At 65.3% G+C, this 18,591-nt stretch overlaps 1 protein-coding gene across 3 annotated transcripts in view; it reads left to right on the forward strand.

Moving 5' to 3' along the window:
- PKD1 (polycystin 1, transient receptor potential channel interacting) overlaps positions 1-18,591 on the forward strand; it is a 43,036-nt gene that overhangs the window by 21,228 nt on the left and 3,217 nt on the right. Inside the window, exons 12-41 of one of the 3 annotated variants that reach the window (XM_087853524.1) lie at positions 494-625; positions 812-987; positions 1,184-1,317; positions 1,880-5,496; positions 5,663-5,812; positions 6,855-6,998; positions 7,093-7,372; positions 7,460-7,673; positions 7,762-7,945; positions 8,265-8,417; positions 9,096-9,240; positions 9,334-9,954; positions 10,292-10,448; positions 10,717-10,969; positions 11,050-11,245; positions 12,132-12,302; positions 12,382-12,525; positions 12,615-12,825; positions 12,930-13,056; positions 13,864-13,980; positions 14,081-14,130; positions 14,383-14,567; positions 14,678-14,774; positions 16,111-16,233; positions 16,525-16,643; positions 16,723-16,925; positions 17,019-17,213; positions 17,635-17,774; positions 18,120-18,232; positions 18,417-18,564. In XM_087853524.1, coding sequence (XP_087709650.1) covers positions 494-625; positions 812-987; positions 1,184-1,317; positions 1,880-5,496; positions 5,663-5,812; positions 6,855-6,998; positions 7,093-7,372; positions 7,460-7,673; positions 7,762-7,945; positions 8,265-8,417; positions 9,096-9,240; positions 9,334-9,954; positions 10,292-10,448; positions 10,717-10,969; positions 11,050-11,245; positions 12,132-12,302; positions 12,382-12,525; positions 12,615-12,825; positions 12,930-13,056; positions 13,864-13,980; positions 14,081-14,130; positions 14,383-14,567; positions 14,678-14,774; positions 16,111-16,233; positions 16,525-16,643; positions 16,723-16,925; positions 17,019-17,213; positions 17,635-17,774; positions 18,120-18,232; positions 18,417-18,564 — 8,699 coding nt within the window. Of the gene's footprint in view, positions 1-493; positions 626-811; positions 988-1,183; positions 1,318-1,879; positions 5,497-5,662; positions 5,813-6,854; positions 6,999-7,092; positions 7,373-7,459; positions 7,674-7,761; positions 7,946-8,264; positions 8,418-9,095; positions 9,241-9,333; positions 9,955-10,291; positions 10,449-10,716; positions 10,970-11,049; positions 11,246-12,131; positions 12,303-12,381; positions 12,526-12,614; positions 12,826-12,929; positions 13,057-13,863; positions 13,981-14,080; positions 14,131-14,382; positions 14,568-14,677; positions 14,775-15,221; positions 15,868-16,110; positions 16,234-16,524; positions 16,644-16,722; positions 16,926-17,018; positions 17,214-17,634; positions 17,775-18,119; positions 18,233-18,416; positions 18,565-18,591 lie in introns of those variants that run through there. The other 2 variants (XM_045784022.2, XM_087853529.1) reach the window with 2 other exon arrangements.

An 18,591-nucleotide genomic window follows, 5' to 3' on the forward strand; every position in this document is an offset into this window, starting at 1 on the left:
AGAGGGGGAAGCAGGCTCCCCACTGAGCAGGGAGCCCGATGCGGGGCTCGATCCCAGGACCCCGGGATCATGACCTGAGCCGAAGGCAGACGCTTGACGGCTGAGCCACCCAGGCACCCCTGAAGGGCCATTTCTGACCGGCCTACTGCTGATGCAGTCCTGCGCCTCAGCTTCCCCCGGTCACGCCCGTTCTGTCGGCTGACGGGTGAACCTGCAAAACCACACGGCCCTCTGAGACTCAGGTGCCTTCGCCCGTGTCCTGCGCAGGAGCCCGGGGGTGGGGCGTGCAGAGATGATGGGCTGAGAGGTCGAAGCCCGAGTCAGCCCAAGCTCAGCCCCCCACCGTGCGGCCCCTCCAGCCTCCCCCTCCCCTGTGGTGTCTTGAAGTTCAGGAAGGCCCGCCGGCAGGCGTGTCTGGGGGGGGAGGCGTGGGCTTAGGGTAGAGTTGGCCACCAAAGCCCCGGGGCCGGCCGACGCTGTGCCCCTCCTGCAGAGGTACAGCCCCGTGGTGGACGCCGGCTCGGACGTGGTCTTCCGCTGGACCATTGACGACAAGCAGTCCCTAACCTTCCACAACGTGGTCTTCAATGTCATCTACCAGAGCGCCGCGGTCTTCAAGCTCTCGGTGGGTGGGCTCACCGGTGGGGGCGGGGGCGGGCCGGGACGAGCGGCGCTCACCTTTGCCTTCTCTTCTGCTTTGCTCCCGAGGACCCCTCGGCTGGCTGCGGGTGAGTGCGGGGGGGTTCTGCCTGCTGCCTCGCGTCCTGTGCCCCACCCGCGGCAGCCCACGCACTGCTCCCTGTCTCTGCAGCTGACGGCCTCCAACCACGTGAGCAACGTCACCGTGAACTACAACGTCACCGTGGAGCGGATGCACAGGATGAGGGGCCTTTGGGTGTCTGCGGTGCCGCCCGTGCTGCCCCCCAACGCGACACTGACCTTGGCCGCCCATGTGCTGGTGGACTCGGCTGTGGAGGTGGCCTTTCTGTGAGTGCGCCTGGCCCGGTAGGCAGTGGGGTGGGCTGTGCCCGGCGGGGCTGCTGCCCAGCTCCCCCCCCAGCCTGCTGCTCCTCACCTGCCCGGAGGCGCCGGGTGCGTGGGATCCCGGGAGGGGCGAGGTGGTGCGGCCAGCCAGTGGGTCCCCACCCCCAGCCTGCTCATGGCCTGCCCACTGCCCTGGCAGGTGGACCTTTGGGGACGGGAACCAGGTGGTCGGCCAGTTCAAGCCTCCGTACAATGAGTCCTTCCAGGTTCCGGACCCCACGGTGGCCCAGGTGTTGGTGGGGCACAACGCCACACATACCTATACCATCCCAGGTGAGGGCTGGCCCACCGACCTGCTGTGGGGACAGTCCCCCTCCGTCTGGTGTGGGTTGATGGCCTGGGGTCCTGAACAGGGTGAAGGAGGGGTGTCTGGGGTGAGGGGTGGACTGGGCCGCTGAGTCCCGTGATTCAAGTCTTCTGGCCAGAACCTAGATCCTGCTCGGCCCCTAGTCAGACTGTTTTGGGGGAGACGAAGAGGCTTGCTTTTCATTTTTTAAGTCTTCGAAGCCTCACACGCAGAATAGAGAGTAAACTTGGGTGCCCCCAGCGGCTCTGCCTCACACCGGCGCTCGCTGTTACCCGGAGATGGTCTGCTCCTCTCGTTCCTGCCTCCACCCCGTGTCTCGCCCCGTGTCTGATGGCACCCCGCCCACGCCTCATTGCCAGAACCCCCAGGGCAGGGTCCAAGGACATTCTCCCTTCACGTTTTGCCCAGGGCCCTGTTCTGCCATCCCGAGGGGCCCCAGTGTGCTGCCACGTGGGGTTAGGTAGTGACTTTGCCAAGCAGGTGGTGGTGGTGGCCCCGGCCTTGTCCTTACTCGGGCCTGTCCCCCAGGTGAGTACAACCTGACCCTGCTGGTGTCCAACGCCTTCGAGAACCTGACGCAGCAAGTGCCTGTGAGTGTGCGCGCCACCTTACCAGCTGTGGCCGTGGCCGTGGGAAGCCGCGTCCTGGTGGCTGGCCAGTCTGTCACCTTCTCCCCACACCCGCTGCCCTCGCCTGGGGGCATCCTGTATACGTGGGACTTTGGGGATGGCTCCCCGGCTGTGATGCAGCCCCAGCCAGAGGTCAACCACACGTATGCTTCAAGGGGTGTGTACCGTGTCCATCTGGAGGTCAACAACACGGTGAGCAGTGTGGCAGCGTGCACCAGCATCCACGTCTTCGAGGCACTTCGGGGCCTGAGCGTGAGGCTGAGCCCGGCGGTGGAGCAGGGCGCGCCCGTGATGGTCAGTGCCTTGCTGGAGTCCGGAGACAACGTCACGTGGACTTTTGACATGGGGGACGGCACGGTGCTTACAGGCCCCGAGGCCACGGTGGAGCACGTGTACCTGCGGGCCCAGAACTGCACGGTGACTGTGGGAGTGTCCAGCCCCGCAGGCCACCTGGCCCTGAGCCGGCCCGTGCACGTCTTCGTCCTGGAGGTGCTCCGGATCGAGCCTGCGGCCTGCATCCCGGCGCAGCCCCACGCCCGGTTCACGGCCCATGTCACCGGGGACCCTGCCCACTACATCTTCGACTGGACATTCGGTGATGGCTCCTCCAACACGACCATCTCGGGGGACCCAACGGTGATACACAATTTCACACGGAGCGGTACGTTCCCCTTGGCTCTGGTCCTGTCGAGCCGCGTGAACAAGGCCCATTACTTCACCAGCGTCTGCGTGGAGCCCGAGGTGGGCAATGTTACCCTGTGGCCCGAGAGGCAGTATGTGCGGCTTGGGGAGGAGGCCCGTTTGGTGGCTCGTGCCTGGCCTCCATTCATCTACCGGTATACCTGGGACTTTGGCACTGAGGACGCTGCCCGTGTCGGGGGCCCCGAGGCCACGTTCACCTACGCGGACTCAGGTTCCTACCTAGTGACAGTTGCCGTATCCAACAACATCTCGGCTGCCAACGACTCTGCCTTCGTGGAGGTCCGGGAGCCCGTGCAGCTCGCGGGCGTCCGGGTCAACGGCTCTGGCGTGCTGGAGCTGCAGCGGCCCTACCTGTTCTCAGCCATGGGCCACGGGCGCCCCGCCACCTACCTGTGGGAACTGGGGGACGGCGGGTGCCTCGAGGGCCCCACGGTCACCCATGCTTACAACAGCACGGGCCACTTTGCCATCAGGGTGAGCGCGTGGAACGAGGTGAGCCGTGATGAGGCGCGGCTGAACGTTACGGTGCAGCAGCGCGTGCAGGGCCTCGGCGTCAATGCCAGCCGCACGGTGGTGCCCCTGAATAGCAGCGTGAGCTTCACCACGTCCCTGGAGGCTGGCAGCGACGTGCGCTACTCGTGGGTGCTCTGTGACCGCTGCACGCCCATCCCCGGGGGCCCCACCATCTCCTACACCTTCCGCTCGGTGGGTACCTTCAACATCATCGTCACTGCCGAGAACGAGGTGGGCACCGCCCAGGACAGCATCTTCGTCTACGTCCTGCAGCACATCGACGGGCTGCAGGTGGCAGGGGGCGGAGGCGGCTGCTGCTTTCCCACCAACCACACCCTGCAGCTGCAGGCCGTGGTCAGGGATGGCACCAACATCTCCTACAGCTGGACTGCCCAGAGGGACGGCGGCCCGGCCCTGGCTGGCAGCGGCAAGACCTTCTCTCTCACTGTGCTTGAGGCCGGCGCCTACCACATCCAGCTGCGGGCTGCCAACATGCTGGGCACTGCCTCGGCCAACCGCACCGTGGACTTTGTGGAGCCTGTGGGCTGGCTGGCTGCAGCCGCCTCCCCAAACCCGGCCACGGTCAATGCCAGCGTCGGCCTCTGTGCTGAGCTGGCTGGTGGCAGTGGTGTCATTTATACTTGGTCCCTGGAGGGAGGACAGAGCTGGGAGACCCTAGAGCCATCCACCACCCACGCCTTCCTCAGCCCCGGCCTGTACCTGGTCACGGTCACAGCTAAGAACCAGCTGGGCTCAGCCAATGCCACCCTCGAGGTGGCCGTGCAGGTGCCTGTCAGCGGCCTCAGCATCAGGGCCGGCGACCCGGACCGCAGGTTTGTGGCAGCCGGCTCCTCTGTGCCCTTCTGGGGACAGCTGGACTCGGGCACCAACGTGAGCTGGTGCTGGACGGTGCCGGGTGGCAGCAGGCACGGCCAGCACGTTGCCGTGGTCTTCCGTGATGCTGGCACCTTCTCCGTTCAGCTTAACGCCTCCAACGCAGTCAGCTGGGTCATAGCCACCCACGAGCTCACAGTGGAGGAGCCCATCGTGGGCCTGGTGCTGTGGGCCAACAGCAAGGTGGCAGAGCCCGGGCAGCTCGTCCACTTTCAGATCGTGCTGGCTGCCGGCTCCGCCGTGCATTTCCATCTGCAGGTCGGCGGGGCCGTTGCGGAACCGCTGCCCGGGCCTCACTTCTACCGCAGCTTCCCCCGGGTCGGGGACCACGTGGTGAGCGTTCAGGCTGAGAACCACGTGAGCCGGGCCCAGGCCCAGGTGCGCATCTTGGTGCTGGAGGCCGTGGGTGGGCTCCAGGTGCCTAATTGCTGTGAGCTGGGCATCCCCACGGGCACGGAGAGGAACTTCACAGCCCGGGTGCAGCGGGGGTCCCGCGTGGCCTACGCGTGGTACTTCTCCTTGCAAAAGGTCCAGGGAGACTCGCTGGTCATCCTGTCGGGCCGTGATGTCACCTACACCCCTGTGGCCGCAGGGCTGCTGGAAATTCACGTGCGTGCCTTCAACGAGCTGGGCGGGGAGAACCTCACGCTTGTGACAGAGGTCCAGGATGCCATCCAGCATGTGGTGCTGCGCAGTGGCCGCTGCTTCACCAACCGCTCCGCCCGGTTTGAGGCCGCCACGAGCCCTAGCCCCCGGCGTGTGGCCTATCGCTGGGACTTCGGGGATGGGGCCCCAGTGGAGGACACGGAGGAGCCCTGGGCTGAACACGCCTATCTGCGGCCTGGGGACTACCGCATGGAGGTGAATGCCTCCAACCTGGTGAGCTTCTTCGTGGCACAGGCCACGGTCACCGTCCACGTGCTGGCCTGCCGGGAGCCCGAGGTGGATGTGGCTCTGCCCCCACAGGTGCTGATGCGGCGTTCCCAACGCAACTACCTGGAGGCCCACGTCAACCTGCGCGACTGTGTCACCTACCAGACCGAGTACCGCTGGCAGGTGTACCGGGCCCCCAGCTGCCAGCGGCCTGGGCGCATGGCCCCCGTGGCCCTGCCCAGTGTGGACGTGAGCCGGCCCCAGCTGGTGGTGCCACGGCTGGCACTGCCTGTTGGCCACTACTGCTTTGTGTTCATGGTGTCATTTGGGGACACACCGCTGGCACAGAGTATCCAAGCCAACGTGACAGTGGTGCCCGAGCGCCTGGTGCCCATCGTCGAGGGCGGCTCGTACCGCGTGTGGTCAGACACTCAGGATCTGGTGCTGGACGGCAGCAAATCCTACGACCCCAACCTGGAGGATGGCGACCAGACGCCACTCAGCTTCCACTGGGCCTGTGTGGCCTCGACACAGGTCAGGTGCACTGAGGGGCGCAGATGGCCCCCGTCCCCCTCCCCTAACCCTTCAGTAGTTCGTGCTGCCGAGCCCAGCATAGGGAGGGGGTGTCCCAGCTGTGTCCTGGGCCATGCTCTGCTTTGAAGCCATCCAGGGTCTCACACCCCCTCCCCTGTGGCTACAGAGTGAGACTGGTGGGTGTACCCTGACCTTCGGGCCCCGGGGGAGCAGCGTGGTCACCGTCCCTCGAGAGCGTCTGCAAGCTGGCGTGGAATACACCTTCAACCTGACCGTGTGGAAGGCAGGCCGGAAGGAGGAGGTCACCAATCAGACGGTGGGTGCTGCGGGCCTAGTCCTTAGCCCAGCAAGGCAGAGCCCGGGGCCCCAGGGTGGACACAGCTGCCAGGGAGGGCTGAGCATACAGGGCCGTCTGCCCCCAGGTAGCACCGAACGTTCTCTGAGGGTTTCCTGTGTTGTGGTGCTTTTGGAAACTGTTGGTTTTCTTTAGGGGTTAGTACTTTGGATACAGTTTCTCTTTAACAAAACATCCGGCTTCGGCACTCCAGATGGTAGAGGGGCCCCAGGCGCCCTTCCCAGAGCATGGGTGTCCTCATTTCTGAACGGGAGGGGCCTGCTCTCACTCCTGTGCCTGCGTGTGCTCAACACTCCCGTGGACCCTCCAGGCAGGTCAGGACCACAGAGTGGGTGACCCCAGGGCAGCCGCTCCTGCTGCCTTTGGGTGAGGTGTGCCTATGGGAGCAGGTATGCTAGGCTCTGCTGGTGCCCTTCACGGGCTTGTCTCTCCCCAGCATCAGGCCTCTTCCGGCCGGCCTGCCCAGAGGGGATGTCTGGCGAGGTGGGAGCTTAGAGCAGGACCTAGCCTGGATTGGCTGAGGTGGGCCCTGCCCCAGGGCGGCAGAGACCTCAGGGCCTGCAGTGCACAGCTGCTGTCTCCCTACGCAGGCATTCATCTGTCTGTTCTCCTGTTCATGGGTGAGCACCTGAGGGCCTCGTGTGTGCCAGGCCCATGCTGGGCCTTGGAGGCTACAGAAAATAAACCCAGTGTGGACTCTGTCTTTCTGGGTGTCCACCACGGTCCCCCAGCCTGGGAGATGCAAAACCAGGGAACGGACTGGGTGAGGGCTGAGTCCACAGTGCCGTGGGAGGCTGGACCTGAGGCTAACGAGCCGTTGGCCGGGCCCAGAGGAGCTTTCTCAACTAGGAGAACAGCACCAAGGCAGAGGCCAGAGGCCCGGCTCCCCCATGAGCCCCACCCCGCGACCCCACTGCGCTGTGCAGACTCCGGGGTCTGGGCCCCAGGAGCAGAGGCCCCCGGCTCAGGTCATGGCTTCACTGGGATCCTGCCCTGTCCTCAGGTGTTGATTCGCAGGGGCCGGGTGCCCATCGTGTCCTTGGAGTGCGTGTCGTGCAAGGCGCAGGCGGTGTACGCCGTGAGCCGCAGCTCCTACGTATACCTGGAGGGCCACTGTGTCAACTGCAGCGGGGGCTCCAAGCGAGGGGTGAGCGGCCGGGGGCGGGGCCGTGGGAGGGCGGGGCCGCGGGAGGGCGGGGTCGCTCCGCCCCTCAGCGCCCGGTCTGTGTGTCGACCCGCAGCGCTGGGCGGCCCGCACCTTCAGCAACCAGACGCTGGTGCTGGACGAGACGACCACCTCGACAGGCAGCTCGGACATGCGGCTGGTGGTGCGGCGCGGCGTGCTGCAGGATGGCGAGGGCTACACGTTCACCCTCACGGTGCTGGGCCGCTCAGGTGAGGAGGAAGGCTGCGCCTCCATCCGCCTCTCCGCCAACCGGCCCCCGCGCGGGGGTTCCTGCCGCCTCTTCCCGTTGGATGCCGTGCGCGCCCTCACCACCAAGGTGCATTTCGAGTGCACAGGTGAGCTCAGCGGCGGATGGTGGGGAGGCGCGGCACCTGGGCAGCAGAGACTCTGGGGCTCCCGCTGATGCTGTGAGGGCTCCGCAGGCTGGCAGGACGCCGAGGACCCAAGCGCCCCCCTGGTATACGCCCTGCTACTGCGGCGCTGTCGCCAGGGCCACTGCGAGGAGTTCTGCGTCTACAGGGGCAGCCTCTCCACCTATGGCGCTGTGCTCCCACCTGGGTTCGCACCCCACTTCCAGGTGGGCCTGGCCGTGGTGGTGCAGGACCAGCTGGGCGCAGCGGTGGTCACCCTCAACAGGTGAGCCTGGGTGGGGGGGGGGGGGTCGGGGCAGGTGGCCGGTGGGAGCGAGGACTGCCACTCATTCACTGGGGGCCTCTGCACACAGGTCTGTGGTCATCACCCTGCCAGAGCCTCCCGGTGACCCCCCAGGAGGCCCCGCAGACCTCATGACCTGGCTGCACAGCCTGACAGAGAGCATGCTGCCCAGGCTACTGAGACAGGCTGACCCCCAGCACGTCATCGAGTACTCACTGGCCCTCATCACTGTGCTCAATGAGGCCAGTGTGGGGGTGAGGACTCCCCTTCTTTTGTCTGTCCTTTGCGGGAGGGTGGGGCCAGGCCAGTCCCCGCAGCTTTGCGAATGATTAATCCCCTGGCACATCTCCTTAAAACAACCTCTGTTCTCCACCGTCCCCACCTGTGGGCTCTCCCACCCCAATGCACACCCTGTGTGAGGAGTCCTGGGAAAGCCCCTTCTGCTCCCGAAGAAACAGGGCTTGAGCCACTGCCCGTTTCGTGATGGCTGAGACGGCCTGTGTGGCACCTGCCCTCACTGCTGGTGGGGCCGCCCGTTGCCCACTCAGGGCCTCCTGTGCTTGCTGCCCGCAGTCCGAGCAGGCCCCGGCCGTGGCAGCAGAGCCGGACGCCAGGCGGCAGCTGCAAGCCCAGATACGCAAGAACATCACAGAGACCTTGGTGTCCCTGCGGGTCAACACCGTGGATGACATCCAGCAGATTGCGGCTGCGCTGGCCCAGTGCACGGTAGGGGGGGCTCAGACCCCTTGGCCGCACCTGTCCTGGCCAGTCTCCCTGGTCACGTGCCGGTCCTTGGCTCTTCGAGTGTGTGAGCCACGGAGGCCTCCATCCCTCCGGGGACCGTGCAGGGTGGCCCGGCACATAAGGAGCAGGCTAGCTGTAGGGAGGGCAGACGGAAGAGGCCATTCCTGTGTTGTCCCGCTCTAGCCCACGGTCACACCTGACCTAGCTTCTGCAGCTCTGAGGGACCTGCTGCCGTCATCCCGGGTTCGGGGACTGGACTGCACAGGGCTGAGCCCGGTCTTGATAGGGATGGGAAGTTGCTGTAGAGTCCTCAGCAGAGAAGGAAGCGGAGTACCTTCCCCAGGGAGTTGGGGAGCCCTGGGACACGTGGCTCCTGTGGCCATGCATGTGGCTTGGGGTGGGACGCAGGGCAGCATTCCACTGGACCTCGTCTGTGGGTGGGGAGAAGCCACAGAAGAGCTTTCAGAAGGGAGGCATGTGGGTGGAACCCACGTTTGGGGTGGCTTTTTCAGCTGTGGCACGAAGGGGCTTGGGTCATGGCCACAGTGGGCGTCCAGCAGCACGGCCAGCGTGTTGGAGCTGAGCTGGGCTGAGGGGCCCGGTGGTGGCCCCGGCCAGCCGGGCTGGATAGGGCAGAACGCGGTGCCGGCCTCGCTGCAGGTGGCCAGCAGGGAGCTGGTGTGCCGCTCCTGCCTGAAGAAGACACTGCACAAGCTGGAGGGCATGATGCGTGTCCTGCAGGCCGAGACTGCCACGGGCACCGGCACGCCCACAGGCATAGCCGACAGCATCCTCAACATCACAGGTGCGGGCGGGGGCCCGGCAGGTGTGCGCGAACCCCAGCCGCCTCCCGTCCCTCCCCCACGAGCACCGTCCATACCCTCTCCCGCTCCCGCAGGCGACCTCATCCACTTGGCCAGCGTGGACGTGCAGGGCCCGCAGCCCTCTGAGCTGGGCGCAGAGCCGTCCTCGCTCATGGTGGCGTCCAGGGCTTATCACCTTTCATCGGCTCTCATGTGCATTCTCATGCGTTCCCGCGTCCTCAACGAGGAGCCCCTGACGCTGGCTGGCGAGGAGATCGTGGCCCAGGGCAAGCGCTCGGACCCCCTGAGCCTACTGTGCCAGGGCAACAGCTCGGTCCCCGGCTGCCACTTCTCCATCCCCACGGCCTTCAGCGGGGCCCTGTCCAACCTCAGTGACGTGGTGCAGCTCATGTTCCTGGTGGACTCGAACCCCTTCCCCTTCGGCTACATCAGCAACTACACCGTGTCCACCAAGGTGGCCTCCATGGCCTTCCAGACGCAGGCTGGAGCCCAGATCCCCATCGGGCAGCTGGCCTCGGAGCGCGCCATCACCGTGAAAGTGCCCAACAGCTCAGACCCGGCTGCCCGGGGCCGCCGCACCCCTGCCAGCTCCGCCGTCGTCCAGCCGCAGGCCTCAGTCAGCGTCGTGGTCACTCCCGAGAACAGCAACCCGGCCGCTGGCCTGCACCTGCAGCTGACCTACGCGCTGCTCGGCGGTAGGTGCCGGGGCTGCGGCGCTGGTGGCTGCTGCCTCCCACCTGGGCCCGGGCTCTCTGGGGGCAGGGGTGGTGCCCCGGGTGAGCAGGAGTTTCCTCATGCACCCCCCAGCTCTGTGGACTTTAGTAAAGTCTGTGCCTCCTGCTTCGCAAGCTGCTGGGGGCCTGGCCTGGGGGCAGTGGGGGATGAGGGCAGGGCAGGTGCCGCCCCTAGCACGGGGTTCTCCAGGCCTCTAGTCCCCGGGAGCGGGGAGGGCTCCACAGGGCTCCTGCATGTGTCACCCAGGGTGCGTGAACGGCCCGGGGCATCCGTCCGACCCTGTCCTCGTGCCACTAGAGCGCTACTTGCCCGTGGAGCCCGAGCCCTACCTGGCCGTGTACTTGCACTCGGCACCCCAGCCCAATGAGCACAACTGCTCGGCCAGCAGGAGGATCAGCCTGGAGGAGCTGGCGGGTGACGACCACAGGCCCTATACCTTCTTCATCGCCCCGGGGTGAGCACGTGCCCTGCCACAGAGGACCCGTTGCGGGGGTGGGGCTGGTGTCCGAGGGCAGGGTGAACGTGATCTGATCCGTGCATGCCAAGGTCACATGTGCTCCCGGTGGGAACAGGCACGGCGGAGGAGGACCGGGATGTGGGCCCGTCCTGGCGACACGTGGTGGAGGTGGCTTGGCCGAGAGGCCTTGCGGCATAACATCGCTGTAACTCGGAGCCTGGGGTTGGGCAGGGTCTGGCCGTGACGCTCCCCCAACTTCTCCCAGGACCGGAGACCCAGGCGGGACTTACTACCTGAACCTGACCAGCCATTTCCACTGGTCAGCGCTGGAAGTGACCGTGGGCCTCTACACGTCCCTGTGCCAGTACTTCAGCGAGAAGGAGATGATGTGGAGGACGGAGGGGCTCATGCCTCTGGAGGAGACCTCGCCCAGCCAGGCTGTCTGTCTTACCCACCACCTCACTGCCTTTGGGGCCAGCCTCCTCGTGCCCCCCAGCCACATCCGCTTTGTCTTCCCAGTGAGTGGCACCGAGCGTCTGCGTCCTGCGAAGGTGAGGCGTGGGTCATGCCTTCGGACCTGACGGCCGTGTCTTCCCAGGAGCCGGCCTCGGGCACAAACTACATCGTTGTGCTGACCTGCTCCGTGTGCCTGGTGACCTATGCGGTCATGGCCGTGATCCTGCGTAAGCTCGACCAGCTGGACGTCAGCCGGGTGCGCACCATCCCCTTCTGTGGGAAGGGTGGCCGCTTCAAGTACGAGATCCTGGTCAAGACTGGCTGGGGCCGAGGCTCAGGTGAGGGAAGGGGGTGCCTCATCTGGGCCCCCGGGCCACCCTTGCTTGCTCTCTGGCCCTGTCCGTCCTAGTGACCGTCCCTAGACAACAGAATGAGGGCTCGGTTTACCCACTGCTGGGCGCCCTCGGTGTGTGGGGCCTGCCCACGTGTGAGCTGACGGTCGGGGGGGTGGCAGAAGCTGTTGCTGGGGGGGGCGGTACCGGTAGCGAGGAGAGCGTGACTTGGACATTAGATGTGCTGGGAACCAGAGCGTTTGGTTTCTTGGTGAGAAACATGCCGTGGTCCGGACTGTGCTCCCCACGCGGCTGTAGGCCTTCCCGCGCGGTGAGCCGGTGTCCCGCGTCTTGCTGCACTGCTCCCGCGCGTCCTCGTTTGCCCTCCTGCCTCCGAGCTTCTCGCCTGGGCGTCCTTGTTTGCGCCAGCACGTTTGCGGTTGTGAATCTCCAGTGGTGTCAACAAGCCCGGGTGACTTGATCTGAATTCCTCTCCTTGTGCGACCGACCACCATTCACTTCATTTCTGTGCTTTCACCCTTTCAAGGGCCCGGTTTGGTAAAATATTGCGCGCGTCTGTGCCTGGGAGACGAGCCGGCAGCGCCGCCACGGGCCAGGTGGTCTTTGGGAGCCGGCGGGCGTGCGGGGACGGCCACTGTCGTTCCCAGGGCGGAAGAGAGCTCCCAGCCACGTTTCGGCCTCATGTAGTCGCTCGGTTAAGCCGTGTGGGCGCTGAGCATGCGCGCCGCACCGTCAGGGGCCGCGTCCCTAGACGCTGAGGTGGCTGAGGTGGCGTCCTCAGCCACGTGGAGCCGGGACTGCCCGCAGCTGCTGAGCGAAGGAAGGCGTGCCGGGCTCACATGTCTGGTGTGCGTGTCCGCCCGCCCTCCAGGTACCACGGCGCATGTGGGCATCATGCTGTACGGGGCGGAGGGCCGCAGCGGCCACCGGCACCTGGACGGGGACAGAGCCTTCCGCCGCAACAGCCTGGACGTGTTCCAGATCGCCACCCCGCACAGCCTGGGCAGCGTGCGCAAGATCCGCGTGTGGCACGACAACAAAGGTCTGTGGGGGCGCCTGCGGCCACCCCGCCGGCACCCCGCCAGCGCCCTTCCGCCTGACTCCACGCCCCCTCCCCTCAGGGCTCAGCCCCGCCTGGTTCCTGCAGCACGTCATCGTCCGGGACCTGCAGAGCGCCCGCAGCACCTTCTTCCTAGTCAACGACTGGTTGTCGGTGGACACGGAGGCCAACGGCGGCCTCGTGGAGAAGGAGGTGCTGGCGGCAAGTAAGGGCCCGGGCCGTCCCCGCCCCAGCGGCCTGCAGGGTGGCCCTGTGCCTGGGGCCTCCTGAAGCCCTCCCGTGTTCTCTCCCCAGGTGCGGCGGCCCTGCGGCGCTTCCGGCGCCTCCTCGTGGCCGAGCTGCAGTGCGGCTTCTTTGACAAGCACATCTGGCTGTCCATATGGGACCGGCCACCCCGGAGCCGCTTCACTCGTGTCCAGCGGGCCACCTGCTGTGTCCTCCTCGTCTGCCTCTTCCTGGGCGCCAACGCTGTGTGGTATGGGGTCGTGGGAGACGCTGCCTACAGGTGGGTGTCACGCTGTGGGGGTCCGGGCGACCGCCTTCTGCCCGCCGCCGCCCGCCCCTTCCCGCCTGTCCCAGCCCGCGTCTCTCTTCTCTCCTGCCGCACAGCGCGGGGCCCGTGTCCGCTCTGGTCCCGCTGAGTGTGGACACAATCGCCGTCGGCCTGGTGTCCAGCGTGGTGGTCTATCCCGTCTACTTGGTCATCCTGTTTCTCTTCCGGATGTCCCGGAGCAAGGTGGGCTGGGGGCCGCGGAGCTCCTGGAGGGTGAGTGTGGGCTGCTTCTGCTGAGGGCTGTCCGGTGTGGCCGCCAGACAGGGAGAGCCAGTGAGGTCAGCAACGCCGACGAGTCTAGCTAGACTGACCCGAGGAAAAAGGGACTACAGATGGTCACATGTAGGAGCGAACCAAGGGGACCTCACTGCCGAGGCCCCAGAAACAGGACGGATGGGGGTCCCGTGAACTGTTGTCGACCAGCCTGTCACGTGACTGAGGCAAAACCGACAAGTGCCTGGAAGGACAACTCCCAGACCGACTTGGGCGGGAATCGCAAACCAGAGCAGGCCTCCCGCGAGAGACCGGAGCCACGCTGCAAGACCTCCCGCGCGCAAGTCCAGACGGCCTCCCCGACGGCTCCCCGCTGCTGCCAGGACTCCGCACCAGCCTTCGTGAGCTGACCCGTCCCGTCCGTGCGGCCAGAGCCACGGGGGGCCTCACAAGACGAGGAATCACCGGCCGACCAGCCGCAGCCCCTCAGAAAGGGCCGTCTGCCACCACCGGGCCCTCGGCCAGGAGTCCAGTGTGGCGCCGGCTGCCGCCCGTGGCTGGTTATGCTCCGTTAGCGATGATGAGCTCTTGATTTCCTCAGGGCACCAGCCCCATCTCAGGTGCTCTGTAGCGGCATGGGGCTCGCGGCTATCGTGGTGGACGCTGCGGATGCAGAATGTGCATCGCTCTAGAACCTTCTCTAGCACAGCCCCCGTCTAGGCTCTGCTGCTCAGGAGGCAGAGCTGTCTCCCGCTGACCACCTGCCTCTTCCTGTAGGTGGCCGGGGGCCCGAGCCCCACCCCCGCAGGGCCCCAGGTCCTGGACATCGACAGCTACCTGGACTCGTCCGTGCTGGACAGCTCCTTCCTCACCTTCCCGGGGCTGCGTGCGGAGGCGAGTGTGCCCCCAGGACCCTGGCCGGGCTTGGGGAGGGGGTGGTCCTGCCACCTCTGGGTGACCCAGAGTCTGAGGTCTTCTCTGCACTTCTCAATAGGCCCTTGCCGGACAGATGAAAAGTGACTTATTTTCGGATGATTCTAAAAGGTAGGGGTCCATAAAGAAGATGTGAGCCTTGGCGTACGTCCACCACGCCTCATGCGTGCCGTGTTACGGGGGTGTGGGCTGCGTGGGCGGTGTCGCGTGTCCTCGGCAGGTGTTTGCGGGCCCTGGGTGTTGCCACACGTTGTCTCAGCGCCGTGTTTGCTCAGAAGCCTCTTGTGTCGTGTGTAGTGGGACTCGGGAGTATGTGCACGCGTGTTCCTGTGGGCTCCCTTGTTTGACCTGTGTCACCTGCAGCCTGGTGTGCTGGCCATCCAGCGAGGCCACGCTTCATTGGCCAGACTTGCTGAGTGACCCCTCCATCGTGGGCAGCACCCTGCAGCAGCTGGCCCGGGGTGGCACTGGGCGCACACTGGGCCCAGAGGAAGATGGGCTCTCGCTGGTCAGCCCCTCTTCACCTGCCAAATACTTCTCAGCTTCAGGTGAACGGGGGCGGGGAGGGGGGAATCCCCATGCTCTCTGCAGCGAGGCTCCGAGGTTGGGGGTCGGAGGGGCCTCTGCCCTCCCTGACGTGTTCTGTTTCTCCTTCTAGATGAGGACCTGATTCGGCAGATCCTGGCCGAAGGGGCCAGCAGTCTGGCCCCCACCACCCAGGACACTCAAGGAGAAACAGATCTGCTCACCAGCCTGTGAGTGCCTGACTCCTGGGGGTTGGGAGGCAGTGGGGAGCCCAGCCGAGAAGCCCTGTTCCCCTCCCAGGACCCGCCTTGTACTACTGTGCTGGCTCCTTCACTGCGGGGTCGGGTGATGAGTGATCTCGGGGCCTCTTCCCTGCGGGAAGGACCCCACGGGGTGACCCAGGGCCAGTAACCGTTCCCCGCAGGCTACAGAAGCGAGTGGTGAGAGGAGGGGCAGAGGCAGCCAGCATGAGGCAGGGTCTGGCTGCAGGGAGGGGTCCCCTCGGGCAGATTTTCTAAATATCCCTTGGGGTTTTTTGGGGTTTTTTTGACACTGTTTGGATTTTATAATTTTATAACCTTTTCAATTTCTGGGTTGGATGATTCATATGAAATTATGTATTTTTTTTCCTCTAATACTCTATTTTCTTGTTCTTTTTAACACTTCTCATTTTCAAGGAACTAAAAATTACTGAAATGTAAACTGTCCCAGAACACAGGGAAAAGGGGAAAACGTCTCCAATCCTTTTACAAAAACAGATAACTGTGGCATGATTGCATTTTTTATGAAGAAGTTGCCCATCTATTCAAAAGGTCTCTAATATGGGGAAATTCTGGGATAGTAGTTCTCAGCGGAGCAGACCCAGTACCTCCAGCCCAAAGCCCTGCCTGCCTGATAGAAATGCAGGAAGGTGTCCCTGCCCCCTGTCGCCGCGTGCTCGCCCCCTGCCCCTGCGCAGCGGGAGTGCGGCCGTGCACGCATCAGCGGTGCCGTCCCGGGGCAGGTGGTCTTCGCTCTCCTGCAGCGTAGACTCTCGGGCGAGCCCGTGTGTCGTGGGCGCCACATCTGCGTGTCCGACGTGCGCGGGCACGTCCAGAACTAGGAGTGGAGGGAGCGCGAGCTGTGCGGGTCCCCGCTGACGGGAGCGCGGACTCCTGCTCGCGAGTACTACCTGCGTGCTGCAAATAGCTCACGCTGCTTCTGTCGTCAGCAAAGCCCCTTTCAAGGAAGAATTGTGTCACTGGCATTGGCTTGCTGTCCTGGCAGTGACTTCCCTGCCACGTGAACAGTAGCGCCTTTCGTGCTGTAGAAGACTCGCGATGCCGTGCGCACTGAGCGCAGCTCGGGGGCGTGCGGTCCTGTTGCGCGTACGGTCAGGGTCCAGCGGTGCGGAACCCACAGCGGGTGTGCACGCTGCCCTCGGGAATTGCCTGTCGCACTCCTGCCTCACATCCCCGTCCTCCGGTGGAGCAGCTGTGAAGCTGGCAAGAGGGTGGGCGCCCTGGGTTCTGCCGAGCGCTGTGTGAATGTGAGCGACAGATGGCTTTCTGAGCCAATGCGTCTTAGGTCACAAAGCTGCCTCAGGGCTCGGAGGCCGGGGGCGAAGGTGGGAGGTGCCGGGAGCGCTCCTTGGAAGGTTGCAGGCCGAGTCGCTGTGCTGGTGGGAGGCACTGGCCCCGGCCCCCGCCGGTGAGGGGCACAGCGGGTCACGGGGGTGGGTGGGGGCTAGTGCTCCATCTGCTGGTGGTGGAAGCAGGAGGTGAGGGGCGCTGGGAAGAGGCTCACGGGGGTTTGCAGCCCCAGGAGCAGGGTGGGTGTTAGGGCTCCTCCTCAGAGTCCCTGGCGGGGTTCTGAGCCCCAGCACATGTCTACCCTGGTTGGGGGCAGTGTCTTCCATCTCTTCACTGACTGTGGGGCGGGGGCGGCAGGGCGTGCAGGCCGGCTGCTGAGTGCTGGTACTCCCCTCTTCCTGTGCCTCAGGTCCAGCGCCCCCAGGGAGAGGACAGAGACGCTGATGCTGCAGAGGCTGGGGGAGAGGGGGCTGCCCCGTCCGGGACTGACCTGGGAGCAGCCCCAGTCGGCTAAGCTCTCCAGGACAGGTGTGTTCCCGGGTCCCTGCGATACCCCTCTGTGACCCTCCCTGTGGGCTGCCAGTCACAGGTCCGTCTCCCTCCCCAGGGCTGGTGGACGGTCTGCGGAGGCGGCTGCTGCCAGCCTGGTGTGCGCCCCTGGCCCATGGGCTCAGCCTGCTCTTGGTGGCTGTGGCCGTGGGGGTCTCAGGCTGGGTGGGCGCCAGCTTCCCCCCTGGCATGAGTGTCCTGTGGCTCCTGTCCAGTAGCTCCAGCTTCCTGGCCTCCTTTCTTGGCTGGGAGCCTCTCAAGGTAAGTGGGATGTGGAGGTCCAGGCTGTCAGCCTCTGGCACCTGCAGGCCCTCCTGATGCCCTCCCCACCCTTCCCCTCCCCCTGCAACGCAGGTCCTGCTGGAAGCCCTGTATTTCTCACTGGTGGCCAAGCGGCTCCATCCCGATGAGGACGACACCCTGGTGGAGAGCCCAGCTGTGACGCCCGTGAGCGAGCGCGTGCCCCGCGTGAGGCCCCCCCATGGCTTTGCGCTCTTCCTGGCAAAGGAGGAAGCCCGAAAGGTCAAGAAGCTGCACGGGATGCTGAGGGTGAGCTCAGGCCCAGGTGGGCAGTGCCTCCTCTCTCCTCTCCAACATCCGGGCCAGCACGGTGTCTGCCTAGAGGTTCTCCCTTCGTCGAAAACCTCACACCTGCCCTTGGCTTCCCACAGAAGGCCCTTTGGCCCCTGCCCTGCCTTCCGTCACCCCCAGCTCCTCCTGTCTCAGTCCTTGCTGTGCCTCTTCTCATGTCCAGCTCAGATGCCTCCTTCTGCCTATCCTCAAGGGGCCCTGGGAGAGGTCTCGGCCTTGGGCAAGGCCGTGTCTGCCTCCCACCCCTGGTGGGGCATTGGCAGGTGTCTGTGCCGCCTTCTTGGCACCGGGCACCTTAGCCACGGGCAGTCGGCTGGCCAGCTCTGTTTGGGTGGGTCCGAGTGGGGTTGGCTGACCCCAGGGCCATCCTTGTCCGCAGAGCTTCCTGGTGTATATGCTCTTCCTGCTGGTGACGCTGCTGGCCAACCACGGGGATGCCTCATGCCACAGCCATGCCTACCATTTGCAGAGTGCAATCAGACAGGAGCTGGGCAGCCAGGCCTTCCTGGCCATCACCCGGTACGGACACCCCCACGTGCACACACCCCTCAGCCCAGCCGGGGAGCCACTGATGCCAACCAGGTCCCATCTTTCCTGGCCTTGGTCCAACCCAGTCCCCAGGGAACAGGGGCAGGTGTCTTGGTACAGTTTTGGTTGTCAGGACTGGATACGGTGCCCAGGATGGCCCCGTGGCACTTAAACTGCCCCAAATACCAGTAGGCTAAGATGAAGGAATCCCTGTCTTCCGCTTGTCCCCTCGGATGGCTCCTGCAGCCTGCTGTTGGCTGGGCTGGGGCCTCTGACCCGCCCACCCCGTGGGTGCAAGGGAGCCGCAGGGTAGAGCGTGTGACTCTGTGTGGGCAGGTCTGAGGAGTTTTGGCCGTGGATGTCCCACGTGCTGCTCCCCTCCATCCACGGAAACCAGTCCAGCCCAGAGTTGGGCCCGCCACGTCTGCGTCAGGTGCGGCTGCAAGAAGGTGAGTGGCTTCCGGCTGCCTCGGTGAGTGCCCCTCACCTTCTCCCTGCTCTGTGTCTTTAGCTGTGAGACCGTGACCTTGACCTTCTGGGTGCAGGGATGGTTTGGGCAGGGCATGTCGGGCCCAGCCCAGGCGGCTGGTCCATGGTAAGCACCCCTGGTTCAGTCATGCTCGTTCCCTGCAGCTCTCTGCCCAGACCCTCCCGGCTCGGGGGTGCCCGGGTGCTCCACAGCCTCGGGCACCTTCAGCACCGGCGACTACGGCATTGGCTGGGGGAGTGCTGCCCACAACGGCTCAGAGACATGGGCCTACTCCGCGCCAGACCTGCTGGGGTGAGCACAGAGGGCGCGCCCGGGGTT

Source organism: Ursus americanus, chromosome 2 (assembly GCF_024610735.1).
Source record: "Ursus americanus isolate L20-20 chromosome 2, mUrsAme1.1.p, whole genome shotgun sequence".
NCBI lineage: Eukaryota > Metazoa > Chordata > Mammalia > Carnivora > Ursidae > Ursus > Ursus americanus.